At 40.8% G+C, this 18,386-nt stretch overlaps 1 protein-coding gene across 19 annotated transcripts in view; it reads right to left on the bottom strand.

Moving 5' to 3' along the window:
• The window catches only part of TJP1 (tight junction protein 1), a 174,383-nt gene that overhangs the window by 44,455 nt on the left and 111,542 nt on the right, over positions 1–18,386 (bottom strand). For 10 of the 19 annotated variants that reach the window (XM_068957799.1, XM_068957800.1, XM_068957802.1 and 7 more), the window contains exons 3-4: positions 10,560–10,634; positions 5,364–5,420 (exon numbers count right to left, since the gene is read on the bottom strand). In XM_068957799.1, coding sequence (XP_068813900.1) covers positions 5,364–5,420; positions 10,560–10,634 — 132 coding nt within the window. Of the gene's footprint in view, positions 1–5,363; positions 5,421–8,628; positions 8,817–10,559; positions 10,635–18,386 lie in introns of those variants that run through there. The other 9 variants (XM_068957803.1, XM_068957807.1, XM_068957819.1 and 6 more) reach the window with 2 other exon arrangements.

The raw sequence follows: 18,386 nt of genomic DNA, 5'->3' as shown, positions 1-18,386 counted from the left end.
ATTACCAGACTGAGGTTTCCTTTCGGGTTTTTAAATAGTCTATGAAACACATCACAAAAACCCTTTCAAAACTCTAAAATTTGCAAGGGTCGAGTCTCCCCTTTCACATGCCAGTGTTTTCTCCTTCAGTTTTCCATTACTGTAATGAAACAGTTTAGTTCACACTATACTTGGTTGGAGAGATGGAAGGAGAAGAGAGATAGCAAAAAAGATATTTATGTGAGGCTTTATTTAAGTATTCTCTACCTTTCCTTAAAACATAACTGCAAAAAATTTCTTTTCTCATAGTCCTCCACTCATGTGGAAAGAAATACAGTCTTCACACAAAATCAGCAGAAATACAGAAATTAACTGTAACCCCTATCTTGCTGCTTGCTTTTCTTTTTTTCCTCCCCTCAGAGTAGGCCCACAAATCTTAACAACAATGTTTTTAAAAAGACTAGTGCGGACACTTTAAAAATAAAATGCTCTTACCTTCAAGAAATCCTGACACAATTAAAACTCACATACTGACAGTACAGCCAAAGAAAAAAAAAAACAACTGGGATAGAGGCTTTCTAGTTAAATAAATTGAAGTTTTAATAAGTGCTCCAAAACAGAAAGCTCAAATCCAATCCTAAGTTTTTTTAAAAATTCACAAGCTCAAATAAGGAACCTTGACGTAAACCTAGGCTACCACCTTTCGTTTCATCCAGCTGCCGACCATCATCCTAGAGGTGAATGAACTTTCCTGAGAGTTGGAAAATTTCACTGGTTCCCTGGTAATCCCTTAATTTGGTTGCTGGAAATGCTAAAACTGATCACAAATTACACAAGACACAAACATATATCTTTACCAAAGCTGTAAAAAGCTTAAAAAAACCTGCCACCACATGAGCTCAGCTGCCAGCTGCTGCAGTGACGGACGCAGGAAAGGCCAGTGGAGCTGCCTTCCCACCATCCGAGACCACGGGAACGGCGTGTATGTAACCTGGCACGCAAACACACGCAACCCAAGCTCCAACAAAGACACAAACGTGCACTGCAAAGTGGCATGGTTTCCCCTTAAAATCCTTTACACTTAAGCATATAAAACCAGAAGATCTCTCTGTAAACAGTAAACTGTAGCTACCTGATAAACTGTAACCAAACTTAGGGCTAAACTGTAACCAATCTCTCAAGGGCTAAGCAGGGGTCCAGGAAGTCAGAAGTGGGGTAAAGAAAAGGAAAGAAATCTTGGTTAGAAGCTCAAAGCCTCCAGGTTTTGTTTGTGTTTGTTTTTATTTTTCTCCTCCCTTCACAAAAAATTTCTACCGAGTCTCTTGCCAGCAGTGCTGGAATGCAGTAAAGCACCGTGCTAAATCACGGCACGGTCCGACTCCTTCTGCGCTCCCTTCCAGCCTCCAAGATACCCGAAGCAGCTGGATCAAACAAATCTCACGTCAGCAGAGATGACACACCCGTACTGCAAATACTGGGATTAGGTACATTCTGTCCCTAATTTGCAATGACATCGTTGGAAAGTAAAGGTCATAGAAAGAAACCCTATAAAAAAAAAAAAACCACACACACACACAAAGGACTAGAGCTGCATTCTTTAACAAGAACTCCCTAATTAAGGCAGTGGCTTGTCTTTTGTAAGGCTCATCTTTCAGAGACCAGCATCCCATGCCCTTTTGAAAGGGCTATTATAGGATCAAAATAACATGCTCAAAACAAATCATATATCCTTCAAAGTATGCAACAAACCTTCTAACCTGCCAGTAACTGGTTTACACAGAGGTTCTGCATATAATCATTAAACTATCCTCTATAAAAAAATGCAGAAATATTAAGTTTTTTTTTTAATACAGACAGCACACTACATATTAATAAAAGCCAATCAGCAAATTATATGGATAGTTAACACATAGCACTTGATAGCGTAGTAGGTTTTTTTTTTTGCTTTAAACGTTTCAGAAACAACAGCATGTTTCAGAAACAACAGCATATAAAATGATATCTACTTTCCTAAAATGCAATGATTACTACCAAGACACACACACACACAGTTTTTTATATATATATTTACATATACACACAGTTTTGTCTCTGATAGAGCCCAAGAAGAATAAAAATATTCTATTCTACCATAGGCAGGAGCAACTGAATTCTCCTGGAGATCAGCACAGGTTTTCCCTGGTGTAACCACACATAAGTAGCCTGTGCTTGCAAAGGCGGCAAACAGAAGGCAAATGCCGCACTTGCAACATCAGCAGAGAAGACCTGAAGATTCCTTAGAAGCAAGAGCAGAACCCTGCAAAGGCACTACTGCAAACATTTACAAATGAAGATGAGTTTTGAACACTTTTGTGTCTGGCAGCAAATAATAAAAAGCTACTAACATAGCATATTGTTCAAGTTTCACACTCAGAAGATCACTGACGCTAAAACAGAATTCAATTCACTTAGCAAGTATTGCGTACACGTGAACAGGCATGCATGCACTAATCAGAGGTTAGAGAACAGGAATCCCCGACGCTGGGGGTAGGGAGGCCGCTAACACACTGCGCTACAACAAGGTAAACGGGCACTGCGGGACTTGCTACTGGAATTCTCCCACAGTGAAGCCAACTGCCAACAGGACAGAGATATGAGCCTCAGAAAACAGGAATAAATGCAGTTAGGAATATTCTGTATCTTTGTGAACATATACATACATATTAGCTAACAAACTACTCGAATTTCCCTCCTGCTTTGGAGGCTGCCCATTACAGCAGATGTTAGTGAACCTTACTAATTACCTAGCTTTAATCTAGTACCATTAATAAAAGCAAATTTAGAAAGTAGAGTGATTTCTTTGGGGCAGAAGGAAGGGACAAAGACTTCCTTGCCACTAAGCAGGAGAAGTAGAACTGCATCATCTCTGGACTTCTCTATCTCTTCTAGGGCTACTTACTATGGTTTTATATTCATTTATTGTGAATCGCCTGCTTCACTGCTTTGCCTAGCTTCTTTTCTGAATGCAAATACTGACAGAAGGTACCAAAAAAACCAAAACCAAAACAATCCTCCTTACATCCCCCCATGAGGGATCTCAAGAGCTTTGGAGACATACCAATTAAACAGGAAGCCAATAACGTGAACTCTAACTTACACCCACTCCTGTACGAATTTAACCTGGGTTAAACGTTCATTCATTCCACTATTTGCAACCGGCTTGCTGCCCTCTGCTGACCCTGAACCAGAGGAACTCTGCAGTATCCCTCACTGAAGAGGGCAAGTCCAGCTCTGCCGAGTGCTCTGCGGGGCAGAGCGCGAAGGGTCTCTAGCAGCGCTGTCGCTCAATCAAGTGGAGCCAGCGAACTTGTACAGAAAATACTCCACAGCCACTAAGAAGCAGCATTTCCATGCTATGCAATCTATTAACTTCTAGACAGCTTGAAGTATAACTGAGCACAGGATGTAGCGTTTCTCTCCTTAAAATTAAGTTGAGGAAACCTCATTTACTTGATAATCTAACACTACAAGAACGTAACAAAAATCAAAATCAAAAGCCCCGCAAGCAAACATGCAGTCGCTCTCCTAAAGCCTCCTCCCAATGCTGACAAACATAAACAGCAATTTAATATTAGCATAAGAGTTTTGGTTTTGTTATCTGGCATGTGGAAACATTTTGTTTCAGGATTTTTTTTTTTTTTTTTTAAACTGGCTAAACTCATGCTACCAAAATTGTAAGTACATGCCATCAATTTTCAGCATCTAAACCCAAGATACTCAGCTGGCAAAACAGTTAGACCCGCACAGTAGGCAAAAGACCGACACATAAAAATACCATAATCAAAATCATAAACAGATCACTTTTTCCCCTCTGTACCAGGGCTTCTGATTTTCTTTACTGCGAGTGAAACCTGACACATGATTTCTAGTTGCTACCTATCATTTCAAATTTTGTTCACGTTAACACCCTATTGCAATATTTCATTATTCTGCCATGAGCTGGCTGAACTCATCATTTTCAGGTTTCACTGAAGTTGCTGCTTAGATTAACCAGAGAAATTTTGTTTTGTACTGTAGCAGAAAAGAACAAGAGAGAGAGCGCGCTAAGCTACCACTACTTCTACTATCAACCTTGTACTGCTATAGCTTTTCTGTTTGTTTTCTAAATGTAAACAGCACTGATTTAATCATTAGTGTAAGTAAAACAATTTAAGCCAGGTTTACACAGGCTCCAGGGATGAGCAGACACCTTTAAGGAAAAGAAGAAAATATCAAGAGTAATTACATATGAAGATAATGCTTCTTGCTCAAGAACTGAGCTACAAATTGCTGGAAGCCTGAAGAACAGCTTAAGTAGTATATCGCTACGTATTTTCTTTTTACTTGTACTTTTCCTTCAACATGTGTTTCCAATTTCATTCAGAGACAGAGTAGCTTTTAAGGTACCTTTTGGTCAAAACCCAGTATAGCTGCTCTCTTCTCCTTAAGATGGCAAGTACTAAAATGGTTATTTTTAATCAGCCACATTAAATGGATTAGAGTCAAGAGATAAAATGCTAACTCTCTGTACAGCTCTATCAGACCAGCCGATCTATTCTTATACGTTTTTAGTCACAAAAGTCCATTCATCTATAAATGCTACAATTCTAAAATGCCTTGATGTTTTATCGAAGAATTAGGTAAAAATAATATGACTTGTTCCCTTGAGAAGAATTTCTCTCGTTATCTCCCTTCTCTTGGGATAAGCACAGCTACTTAGGCCACGATTTCATGGTCACCTTAATACTGAGCCACTGCCAGAAAGGGCAGCACCACCTTGCTCCAATTTACCCTAGGCACCTCATTCCCTATTGTATTCCTCTTCTCTTTTGTACAGCTTCATGATAGCCAGATCAGGAACTGATTTAATTTGAGAGTAACTCACAGAAGAAAAGAGTCAGTCTAAGGGTACAAGCTGTCTCTTCATTCACTGAGTCCCACTGCACATTCCTTTGTATATTCTTATTGTCCAAAATCACCATTTTAAGACGTCATTTAAGAAAGTGACAAGCAGATAAGAAAATTTTGAATGCTTTTATTTATACTGCACTGTTGTATGCCTCTGCAAATGAAATTTTCATGCAATGCATGAAACACTGGTTTCTAAGCGCTTTCAGCTACGTGCAGAAGTAACCTAAAGCTTGGCTTTTGACATGATTATTTGTAGACAGGCTTATCTTTGAAACCTGACAAATAGAAAAATAGAGCTACTATCAAATGCTGCTTTTACAACAGTTCTAAATTTAAACAAAGGAATATGACAGTTTCCTTTGCTTTTACTTCCTGACATCTGGCTTTTCCCCTATTGTTTTCAAAAGCTACCAGTATCCTGAGTTAGGCACACACAACTAATTGTATTAACTTACCCTGTGAAGAGTCACTGTGTGTTGTTCCCATATAGCTGTTTCTTCCATTGTTGTGCTCTAAGGAGAGGGACAAGAAAAAAAAAAAAGATCAGATTTCACTTTCAGTAGCTACACTAAACAACTGTATGATACCATAAATAGAAGCTTATGCTCAAAATTAACATTAATATTCATACTGACTAACTACAGAAAAGTAGGGCTGGGTCATTCGTTACATATTTCCTGTTTGTATACGTCAAAAATGAACTTCCTTTGCTGTTTGGGGGTGGGGGGGAAATAGGTAAAATTAATAGTATGGGTATAATTAAAAAGCTATTTATGACATGAATCATGTTAATCCATTTAAATCACTTAATTACAGTCAAGGGTTTTTTTTTTTGGCACATGGTTTATGCAATTTTACAAAAAACAGGAAGAAATTAAAGTTGCTCTATAAAGTTCTGAAAAGAACTTAAACAAAAGGACTGCCAGAAGCATTTGTGATGTGGGCTCTCTTGGTTGCTCACAAAGAGTGCAGTAAATGAAGCTGGTAACTGTGGAAAACTGAAACCGGGCATTATCAGATGCACCAATTTACTAATTTACATACTTCCTGTTTTTGTGAGCACTCCACCTTTCGCTTGTTCTAACTGTACACATTACCACTAAATTCACGAACGCCCCTCTACAGATTACAGTACCTATGCTACTCTATTCTGCATACGGGTCACATCTCTCACACTCTGCAGTTCAGCGCACGCTAATTTCTTAGGCCAACAGTAGCACCACAGAAATAAACAAAGCCCCATGTAAGGGAACAGGATTAAACAGTAACTTTATGACAATATTTACATACCAGTATTTCTGCTTGAAAGAGGAGACACTTGCATCACTCAATTTGCCACAACAAGCAAATATTTGGAAAGGAAAGATGGGGGAGGAGGGAAAACTGGAAGAGCCAGAGGGTTGGAAAGAGGCAGGAAGGCACCTCTGTATCTCAGAGACCAGCAGGATCTACTGCGAGATCTTCTGCGTTTCCAGAGGGAGCCCCCAGCGTTTTGCTCCATGTCCTCCTCTCACAAGCAAACAACCTACTAAGAACCGAATCGGAACAGGAACATCTCTGAAACCAATTCAATTAAAGCGCACACACACCAAAAAACCACACACACAGCCAAGCCCTCACCCCACACACAATTACAGCAACTCAGCCACTACAGCAAAAATAGCTTTCAGCAGCACTGAAAGCTTCACCCAATTTCATAACATGAGAATTTGCTACTACATTAAGACTCCTTAAAATTTTTTAATAATTAGGGTGTGTTCTTCTCATGATCCCCACAAGTCGTTTTCACGTTTCATACTCTAATTTCAGTTAGGATGTGTTACAGTATTGCTCATTTTCCTCTCGCTGGGTTCACTTCTCTTAAAAGTGCTGGTGTACTTTTAACTTATTTGGGAGACATTTCATGCAAACAGCTTTCACCCCCTCCCCTCAATTCAGTAGCTTGTTGCTTCTGTACATTAGAAATTGACTCAGAGAACCACAGAATGGTTGAGGTTGGAAGGGACCTCTGGAGATCATCTAGTCCAACCCCCCTGCTCAAGCAAGGTCACCTAGTGCACACTACCCAGGATTGTGTCCAGATAGTTTCTGAATATCTCCAGGGAAGGAGACTTCACTACCTCTCTGGGCAACCTGTTCCAGTGCTCTGTCACCCTCACAGTCAATAAGTTCCTCCTCATGTTCAGATGGAACTGCCTGTGTTTCCGTTTGTGCCCATTGCCTCTCGTCCTGTTGCTGGGCACAACAGAGAAGAGTCTGGCCCTGTCCTCTTGACACCCTCCCATCAGATACTTGTACACATTGATGAGATCTCCCTCTCCTCAGTCTTCTCTTCTCCAGGCTGAACAGGCCCAGCAATCTCAGCCTTTCCTCACAGGAGAGATACTCCAGTCCCCTCATCATCTTCGTAGCCCTCCGCTGGACTCTCTCCAGTAGCCCCATATCTCTCTTGTCCTGGGGAGCCCAGAACCAGACCTAGTGCTCCAGGTGAGGCCTCACCAGGGCTGAGGAGAGGGGCAGGATCACCTCCCTCGACCTGCTGGCAATACTCTGCCTAATGCACCCCAGGATACCATTGGCCTTTTTGGCCACAAGGGCTCATTGCTGGCTCATGGTCAACTTGTTCACCAGGACTCCCAGGTCCTTCTCTGCAGAGCTGCTTTCCAGCAGGTCAACCCCCAGCCTGTCCTGGTGCAGGGGGCTATTCCTCCCCAGGTGCAGGACCCTGCACGTGCCTTTGCTGAATTTCATGAGGTTCCTCTCTACCCATCTCTCCAGCCTGTCAAGTTCCTTCTGAATGGCAGCACAGCCCTCTGGTGTGTCAGCCACCCCTCCCAGTTTGGGATCATCAGCAAACTTGCTGAAGCACTCTGTCCCTTCCTCCAGGTCATTGATGAATAAGTTGAACAAGACTGGACCCAGCACTGAACCCTGGGGGACACCACTTGACATACGCCTCCAACTAGACTCTGTGCCACTGATCACAGAGCCCCGCCATTTAGCCAGGTCTTGATCCACTTCACCCTCCACACATCTAGCCCGCGCTTCTTGAGTGTGCTTATGAGGATGTCATGGGAGATAGTGTTGAAAGCCTTCCTAAAGCCAAGGTAGACAACATCCACCGCATTCCCCTAATCTATCCAGCCAGTCATCCCATCACAGAAGGCTATCAGATTGGTTAAGCATGATTTCCCCTTGGTGAATCCATGCTGACTACTTCTGATCACCTTCTTGTCCTCCACACACTTAGAGATGGCCTCCAGGATGAGCTGTTCCATCACCTTTCTGGGGACTGAGGTGAGACTGACTGGCCTGTAGCTCCCTGGGTAAACTCAACTCTAACCCAAAACTAGATTAGGACTAATTATGTCTCTATATAAGAATTTTGAACAGTAAATGAAATATATTTTACAACTGTAACAAGTTACAAAACACAAAAACGTTTTTGAAACGAAACAGAACATCTTGTCTGCTAAACAGTTAAGGAATACTGATTTTCTCCCCCATTTGCGATGCTCTCATTCTGTCTTACGCTTGGCAAGAGTTCCCCAGACAAAACATTTTCATCAACAAACGAAGAACCAAGTAAACTTCTACTTAACAGAAAAAATTTTTAAGTAGCTCCTGTTCAGAAAAAGGTGCAATAGAAATGTCACAGAGGACTGTAAATGTTGCAACAACTTTGTATTATAATTAAGTATTTTAGTATTAAATACACACCTTCATCACAGCAGGCTGCCCCATTTCTACCCACATCAGGCTAGTCCAAGTATCGACTGAAAAATTAACTTCTCTCACCTACTGCATTTGTTATGGCAAATGCCATGCAGGTGCAACAGGCCAGGCCCTCAGAGGCACTTTCCTGCTGCGCGTTTTGAGCTAGCTGGCTGACAAGTGAGACTGCAACCGCTCCAAGCTCTTTCATCTCATTTTTGAAACCAGGTACACAAGGGCATGATGCAAAACAAACCAGCTGGTTCTGGATATAGCAAGGACTGATAACACCCAGTTTAACCAGCTATGTACTGCTCCCACTGGACTTGGGAGGAGAACTGATAATCCCACAGGCAGGAGGAATAAGATAACGTGAACAGCTAAACAGTAACTAAAAAAGATGGAGACAACCCATAAAATCTATTTCTGAAAACTGTGGGAATACTTACTAGCTAAAATTAAGAAATATATGTATTTTGTGGCTGGTATTACACATAATCAGCCTTTCTAGAACTGGACCATGGTTTCTGCCCCAAAACACAGTCTACTGACCAGAGCTGCTCTTTTCATGTTAACTAGTGCAGCCAGAGAAGTCGATCCCCTCTCTTACAGCTTCTCTACCTTATTTTCTCCCCATTCACCCCACAGAAGCAAAGCTCCAGTTCATATTTCTATGAGAATTAAAAATACACCACTAAAATTCCATTTGAAATGTCTCAAAAGACAGAGAAAGAAGATACTACATTGACTTTGCCACACCAACTCTATTATCCCAAATATTCCAGTGCCCATTAGCTTGAGTAACTGAGAGATAATTGCAGTCATTTACAACTCAGCATCAAGTTTCAATATTGAACACCATATTCCAGTTAACTGTTGACCTTAAGCAGAATATACATTAAACTAGAAGAATAGCTAAAACCACCATTTGACTCCAACTAGATAATTTGCTTCTCAGCTTGTTATTCAGGAAGAAGATGCAGTTGTTCAATTTACTTTGACCTTAACAGACTAAGTAGGTCATCTGTAATACTCAGACTGTGTCAGGGTGGAGGAATTAGCTTAATAACACTTACTCCATAGAATTTATTTACATATACATATGCAAATACAGTAGAGTTGCAGCTTCATGCCATAGCTTCATTTAAATTCCATTTCATTCCTGTAGAAGCTCAATCTTTCATTTTTCAGTGTTTTCTCCATTGTCTCCCCCTTACTATCTTTGCTTCTCTACTTATCTACTGCTATCATCTCCCCTGAATTCTTCTATGATGATTATTTCAAATTCACAAGACTTGAAAACATCAACTATCCATTAGTTAGACAGCAAATCAAGTAACACAGACTTTTCGTTCTCTCTGCCTGCCCGAGAAGTCCATGGTATGGGGCTACAGCCAAAGGTGGCAAGTCTACACTTAGTCTCCACAAAAGACAGAGAAGGTTTTCCAGACATTCACACACCTTATCTACCTTGCTGCATTTTTTTCATTTTGGTTTTCACAGGTCTCAAAATTATACTTGGGAAGCTCACTTCAGCATCCAAATGCTGCTGAACTTGAGAAGTTTTAATGGTTTAACGCATATGACATATGCAATACCCTGTACCTACTCTACAGACTACCTTAGAAATACCTGTGCTATTTCATATACTGGAAGCCATTACAGTTTCCACTAATGGAGCTAGTGTAGGCAGTCACAGAGCAGCATACTCACAGACCGGAGAAACACAGCGCGCTACGTATTGCTGAAGCTTGCCGTTTATACTCGAACTACAGTAAGTCTATATAACACTTCGCAAGCAGCACACCCTTATTTCTTTACTTCATCATCACTCTTTGCTGTTTCTATGAATCTATTTTTGAGAAAGACTCCAGTTACCCTCAAGAGAAATTACACAAAGGAGTTCAGGGACTGTTGCAGAGACAAGCTTTGCCCACCTGATGCTCCTTGATTATACCTTTTACACAGCAACTCAAACGGAGGAGAAACACCAAGGCATTTTTTTCTGAGATCTGTAGAAGGAAGGAAGAATTCTCACCAACACTGAAGCTAAGAAGCCATTCTTTAGTCTCACATTCTATGCGAGTGTAAATCCATGGAAGCATCTCTTTTGGAAGCAGAAATATTAACCTTATTCCTTCAAGCAGGCATAGGAAATACCTAAGAGTAAAGCAGTGCATCTCACAAGGTTATTATTATTTCACAGGTACCAAACTCTAGGAGGAGCTCCACTCCTCCCGCACACTCACCTCATCAGCAGGCCACCTCTTGGAAAGTTACTAGCACATAAAAGACATCCTGCTAGCCGCAAGTTTATATTTACCTTCATCCAGAAATTTTTAGCTTAATTTGATGCTCTCAGCTCTAAAACTGAAACTAGGGATTGTTGACATTGATCTTGGTATCTCAACTAGATGTGAGGGGTTTAAGAGCTGCTGTGCATACTTTGGCTGGAGTCCAACTGGGGCCTCACATAATGCTTAGATAAATCCATCCACAAGATAAGGCACATAGAAAAATATATTTGGCTTCTTATACAATAAAAATTATAAGAAAGAAAATAACAATTGAATGAATTATAGGAGAAATGTTGCTATATCTGGGTATTAAAAAAGACACCAGTATTAAAGCTGTTCTTCAGCTGATAATGTGCTATCCAAATTAGAAAGAAAGGTACAGAACCCTCAAAGAAGCGTAGGTCAACAAAATGAAGTTAATGTTATTTAGATCAAGCTAACAGCACAAAGTCTTCAGTACAATAGTATATACCTACTGTTTGGACAACAGCAAGAAGCCATCACGAACCATAACTTTGACGGGAAGTACTAGGATAAAATTTAATTTATCACAATAGCTGGCCTGTTTCCCTGTTCTGCTCAATTCATTCTATGCTTCCACAATCACATGCCAGTCCATGGGATACAACATTACTAAACACAATTTCCATTGTTTCCTGTTTCACCCATTTCTAAGATAACTTGCTATATTTTTTCTACGCATAGATATTTTGTATATCTAAAAACTTTTAAATTCTGCTAGTTTTCTTGATGATTTCTGGTGCTAGACATTTTTGCTCAGACTTCTAGGTATAAGCTCAACTTTCCCCCAACTAGAAGCATACTCAGTATTCTACCCATCCCACGCAACACCCAAGTTCTGTTTCAGCACGCTTCGCTTTCTCAGAGCGGCCTCTCAAATCCAGGCCTCACACATCAGACAGCTCTCTGACCTCCCAGGCAACAAAAACAGTGGACCCTCTTTTCAATTGAGAGGGTTGAAATTCCTAATCAAGAATCAAAATCCAGAAAATTGGGAGAAATTTGCATACTGAAGTAATTTAAGGCTGGATTATAGATCCAATTATATCTGTGTATTTATAGAAGAATTTATGGCACAAGGCAGAGCAAATACCATTATTCCTGAACAGCAGAAGACTGATGCTCAGAACCCCATAATAAGGCAGTGAAACAAGCCAAAAATGCAAGACTCAAAGGCAGATATATCTTGGTGCTCTGAAGTCAGGTTCCTTCAGACACTGAAGTAGCCGGGTACCACATAGACACCTAGTAACAGGATCAGCCAGCAGCTAAGTGAAACTCAGAAGCTTCATGGGCTCTAAGGCGTGGGAAAACTGTGCTTGAGAATTTGGGATCCTTGTCTGTTTTGCTTCTTTCCACTTTGCTTTCCAGCTGGCAGTGAAATCATGTAGGATCACAAACTCCAAAGTGCTGGCAGGCAGCATTTCGCAGATCATGACTCCAAGCCAGTATGCTAGCAAAACGGAACCAAAAACACAGTAGAAGAGAAAGGGTATAAAGAAAAAGAGCAAAATGGTAAGACATACTTCAAAGGAAGTAAGGATGCCAAAGGAAGGAACAGATGGACAGCTTGCACTTGGGTTCCCCCCCCCTCCCCAGAAGTCTTTTCTCCATCCTGCCGACCTAAGTGTCAGCATTATTAGAATATAATTTTTAAAATCTGTAATTGAAAGCATTTATTTTCTCTTTAAATAAATATCAGCTTCTAGCTCAGAGTCAATTTTTCAGATGAGCACTTCAAAATCAAAATTTTCAAAAGACTAAATCTGGTATTTTACTTCTTTACATCTCAGGATACAACTTGACAAGCACTTCTTTTAGCCAAAGTAACTGCTTCAGAAGTGCACGCTGCCCTACTCCTGCTTGTTCCCACCCCCCGCCCCATCCCAATACCCCTGGCCCTCAAGTCACACTTGCTTAAGCGTTACGCTGGCAGATGTTAATGCGGCCACATATGGCTATTTCTAACCGTTTCAGTTCCTCGTCAGTTCATCTCACAACTCCATGAACAGTCACGCTGCCAGGGGTAGGGGGTTGTAAGCCAGGGCTGTTAAGAACATAAAAAACAAATGGCTACCTCAGTTCAAAACAAAATATACTGTATTGGAGCATACAAGTGAAGCCTGTAAGCGTGCACAACTGTAGCCACAGCTTTATGGCAACAGATGCAAATTGGAATGGGAAATTCTAAGTAGATATAAAAAAAAATTTTACTATGAGGGTGGTCAAATACTGGAACTGATTGTTGGACTAACTGAACTCCAGCACTCCCTTTGAACCTGAATTATTCTATGATTCTACATAATGGTCACATTTCTTGCACATTCCTGAAACAAAATCCAATCATCCAGCAACAGGCGCAGCCTCCCTCACTGATCTCATTCCCAGCTCGACATTATTGTTTTATCTCTCAGTTAAGAGCATTAGTTGGCATTCTTCTAGTTTGTTTTTCTTGGGGCGGGGGGGGGGATCAGTAACACAGAAAACTTAATCACAGTTTTGTGATCAGAAACTTAAAAATTAAGCTAAAGTACCTGAAAGTTGCTTTTTAATTACAAATACAAGACCAAAGCCCACATAAGTATATGACATGACCACCAAAAAATAAATAGACATCTGAGTGTCTGAGTGGCAATCAAAGCACTCTAGCATTTCCCTTTAAGCAGAAGCCCTCTTTGTTTCTAATCCAGAAGACCATAATCCAGTTAGCAAAGCACTGCACTGAATCAATTTTTGATTGTTATACCATGAAAATTTTTCAAATGAAAGCAGTCCTCAAAAAGAGGCAACACTATCCCACTAAGAGAGCAGGGCTGCTTTTCTAAGATCTCATTTAAAACTCTCTAGCATCAATCAGATCAAATACATGTTTAAAAGGTTTGCATGATAGCTCCAGTTACAGATAAGAACCACACCTATATAACGATATAGGGACTATAGCTTGGGGATCTGCTTCAAGCTTCACAACAAAAATACAAAACTACACGTAGGCTGCCTTCTCCTCAAAATTAAACAAACAAAAAAAACCCCAACACTACAACCAAACAAAACATTCTATAGTTTAATTTATCAAGTTCTTCAGAAATTAAGATCTGGAATGGAAGTATTCCAACAAACACATGGTGCCTTTTGCCCGGTAGAAGCAGTTAACTATTTCTGTAGTTGCAAAATCCAGGATTTGCTAAACTTCTTCCTCAATCTCTCCATGAAAAGATACATCAGTTTGTCTAATAAGATTTTTAAAAGGTGCAAAATCTCCTCTGAGTCTCATCTACCACAACTAGTAAGAAGTTTGGGGTTAAGTCTCCTTCCTTACCCTGCACAGCCACTCACAGAGGGCACTTCCCCTCTGCCACAATTTGGTTAACTGTTCGTTAAGAAGATTCAAATTTAAGAGTCACGTGGCTGCTACAGCACTCCCTAACAGCTCACCTCGGTTTACACGTCCAAAGGAGGAAAGCGATGAGCCAAGGGCGCAAAGGCAGGAGTTGAAAGAGGGGACAGTGAATAGCGTTAAATATTTCAGCTCGTTGAAAAAGAGTAACTTCTGTAGTTTGCTTAGAAAGTTGTTGGTGGCTTTGGAGGAGAGAGTTAGGTAACACACAGCTCAGTTAAAAAAAAAAAGTGTGAAATGTAGAACACAACAGCTTCCCCCTCAAAGTGGGATGCTTTAGAGTTAAAAGGGGAAAAAAAAAACAAATTAAAAGAGAAGTCAATGAGAGGGAAGGAATGACGACTTAGAGCAGCATTTGAATGGCTTGTTGGGTCAGACGCAGAGGCTGCCATGCGATTTGGCTGAGAGAACAAGGTAACACTGCTACACTGGTGATTAACGTTAATGCATTTGACAGGCTTTCTGAGCCATCAGGAAGGAAAACATTCCCAATCTTTCTTATCAGGCAGGTATGGCAAATGGAAGACACTGTACTTTCTCAGTTAAAAGGACTATCCCTGTCCCAAAGTCTAGTTTCGTATTATTTCATCATGGAACGGAGCACTCATTTATCTAGTTTCAAAACCTAAACCTTGAAGAAGGGGGAGACGTAAGCCTCCTTTTCTTCTCTGTCAAGCCATTATAGTAGTTCAGCAGCCTGCAGACCTACAGATGAACTCCCATCTCCCAAACAGCTTGTTCTTACTGCTTAATTTTTAATCAGTCCTTTGCACCCTTCTTAGTTTTTACATAACACCGATCGATTAAGATCTCTCCACTACTTAACAGTGGAAACACACGACTGTGGAAGTTCAGTTTCAGAACAACGGGTAGGAGGGCTGACGGGGGCCTGCAAACAAAGAGGATGAGTTATTTCAGTAATTGTATGAACCAGCCGAACAGGTGCCCAACAGTGTTGCAGAGACGAGGGGTAGCAGCCAGTAAACTTAAAACCTAACTTTCTTGTCAGAGCCGTAATATACATATAATCCTTAAAGCAGCACCTCTGGGCTGCGGTGTGCCATTACAACGGGTTCAGGAGTAGCAACAGCCTAAGCTTATGGCTACTTTCCTCCTCAGGGCAGGCTGTCTCCTTTATTTGCAAAGCTGCTCCAAACCGGATCAAGGAATTGATCAGGATTTTTTTTGGTGGTGTTTCTTTGAAAAGCAGGGGGAGCAGGCAGGAAGAGAAGGCAACAAAATAATAACCCACCAGAAAAGGCTCCTATATTTTTCATTGACTATCAATATAGACACCGAACTCGTACAGCAACAAACACACACGGCTGATCATTCTCATAATCCTGCCCCCGCTTTGAAAGGGGCATCATACATACTCCTGTGGGTGGTGGGAAATGCAGTACAATTTCTCATTCACAGCCAGCTATAGGGTTTTTTCCCTTTCTTTTCTGTTTTTTAAGCTTTACCCTGGCTATACTACTATTAGATATTTGAAAAATATATTTTCTTTTCATAAACCAAAAGAAGATTCACACAGTTACCAGCATAAGATTTCCCAGAATATTATACGGAAGAGATGTATATTTTTCCACCTTCCTATTTATTATCCTTCTTTTTCTAAATGACCTGCTTCCTCCTCTTCAGGAGTCACAGCCAGTAACGAGCACAAGAGAAAACAGTAGCTCCAAAAGAACAAGCAAGCCTGAAGAACCAGCAAAGCATTTCCACTTTTTTCTCCCCTCCCTTAAAACAACATGAGGCAGCAACGGACACGCACTCACAAAATCAAAAACAAGCCAGAAAAGTCTTTCTAAGAAGATGAGAAGTTGTGGTAGGAGTGAATAGCAGCAATGCAACTGATTCCACTGGGGTGTTCGGACCGGACAAGAAGCCATGAACACCCAAGACCCGGCCCAGCACAAACAGCTGCCCCGATTACAACCCTCCTCTCTGACGTCCTAATGGCAACAATCCCACTGTGGCCTTGCACTGAACCAGTAGTTCACAACTGTTTCCAATTTGCAGATCTCTAATAAAATAAGAAAGATATTTTAAAAAAGTGATCACTAAAACTTAAGCAGCCTTTTGTCAGCAGCGATTTCCATTTTCTCCCGGGGGGGGGGGGGGAGGGCCTCTCTCCCCACCCTTTGTAGACCGCATTCCCCTACTCCAGGTCCAACAACTACAAACTCCCATGAATCCCAGGCTGAAAAACTATGACCCCAGCCATGTCTTATTCATTGAGTCAGGAGACAACCCCCAGTTTCCTTCCCTTCCAAGGCTAGGAAAGGAGAGACAATGCATACATTTACTAAAGCAAAGCGACAGAATAATTGTTGTACAAGAGCCTTAACACTAACTGTAATCCAGACCACCAAGGAATTCAGATTTGCGTAACTTTCATACCTTTCCCCATCCCACCCCAAAGACATACAACAGCTAGGACATTTTCTTCCTTATTTCCAGATCAAAGTGGGGGAAGGGAGAAAGGAATCAACTAAAATTAGCTCAAGAGCATCCACACTGTTGACCAGATCAGAACTTCCCAACTGCGTGTTGCCTTTACGTATACAAAGCAAAACAGACTTTTCAAAAATTAATAAAACACTGTCTTCACACTGAGAGCTAGCTGACACTTTCAATTATTCTGACTATTCTAGCTGAACACACTGGTGTTGAAATAAAAATGCCAATACGCAAGTTTAGAAAGCCTCTACCAAAAATCGCCAACAGTCTTTCAGATTGGATAGCTTTAAGGCCTTTCTGCAGCTTAAGCCTCATTCTCCTTCTCCCCAGTTCAGCACTTCAGATGGTAACAAAGAAGAAAGATATAACTAAAAAGAACAGTTCCATCATTTAGCTTGCTTTAAGGTATTTTAGCCTCACATTTTCAAAAAAAAAAAAAAAACCCAGAAACCACAGGTTAATCTTAAAATTGGTCACAAAGCTACCTTTGTATTTACATCAGCAAATAAAAAACAGCTGAAAACACATTTAAGTGGAACAAACTTCTCCCCTACAGTGTCTCCTCAGCAGCTTTAACCATGTATCATCATAACTTCTCTTCCCACAAGTTGTGCATTTGTGCATTAAGATGGAAAGTGTATCAAAGACGCAGGGTTACATTCTTGACCAGAACTGTGTCCTGTCCATTCATCACCCCTTTGGAATGCACATTCCCAGCTAGGCCAGAAAAAATATGAGGGCAGAAGTGAGCAGGGTTGTTTAAAACGTGCCTTGTGCTTCCACCAGAACTGTATCTTCTAACTATCAAGAACCATATTTAAAAATTAAGACTTCAGTTGTCTGCAAATCCAAAGGCCTTAAACGAGAGCACTGTTCTCCACTGCTGAAAGGTATTCTGATTCAACTCCAACTTGAAAACTGCACAAGTCTGTTACAACCCGACACTCCAATTTGCAAACTGAAAACAGACTCAGGTTTATACAATCTTCACCTCATTCCCCCTTTACTCCATTATGCTACAGAAAGCAGTTGCACTTAACGTTTGCATTCTGAATGTAACATTTTCTAAGCAAGCAACAAAAGTTTAGACAAAGAAAATAATACAGAAATGTAAGTCTTTTTTTTCCCTTCTATTCCCTTTTCTCATTAAGTCCAATATTTTAAAGCAAATTAAGGCTTTAATTTACAACACAGACCAAATTCAATTTAAGAGCAACTTAGCTGTGTTTCTTTTTTCCTCTGACTATAAAGCGTGTTCACGCATTGTTGCATACTAGCGCCAATTAGCCCCCTTCAAGTACTCAACACAGCACAAGGAAGCTCCATTATGCCTCCACAATCCTGCCCAACTCAAACCTGTCTTTTTTTTTTTTTTTTAAATGAAGTGGGGAGCACGCACATCTAAACAATCTCATTTCACCTCATGGTTAAACTCAAATTCTTCCAAGAGCAGAACTTCACTCCATTTTGGTTTGTACCACGGTCTTGCCCTTGGATGTTCTTCACCAACAGCAACTCAAACTATGTACCTGTGATCATTGTCATCTGTAACCAAGGACCCACAAAGTCATTTTCGTAAGAGTACC

Source organism: Struthio camelus, chromosome 12, assembly GCF_040807025.1.
Source record: "Struthio camelus isolate bStrCam1 chromosome 12, bStrCam1.hap1, whole genome shotgun sequence".
In the NCBI taxonomy this organism is placed as follows: domain Eukaryota; kingdom Metazoa; phylum Chordata; class Aves; order Struthioniformes; family Struthionidae; genus Struthio; species Struthio camelus.
This window is presented reverse-complemented; position numbering and strand designations above follow the sequence as displayed.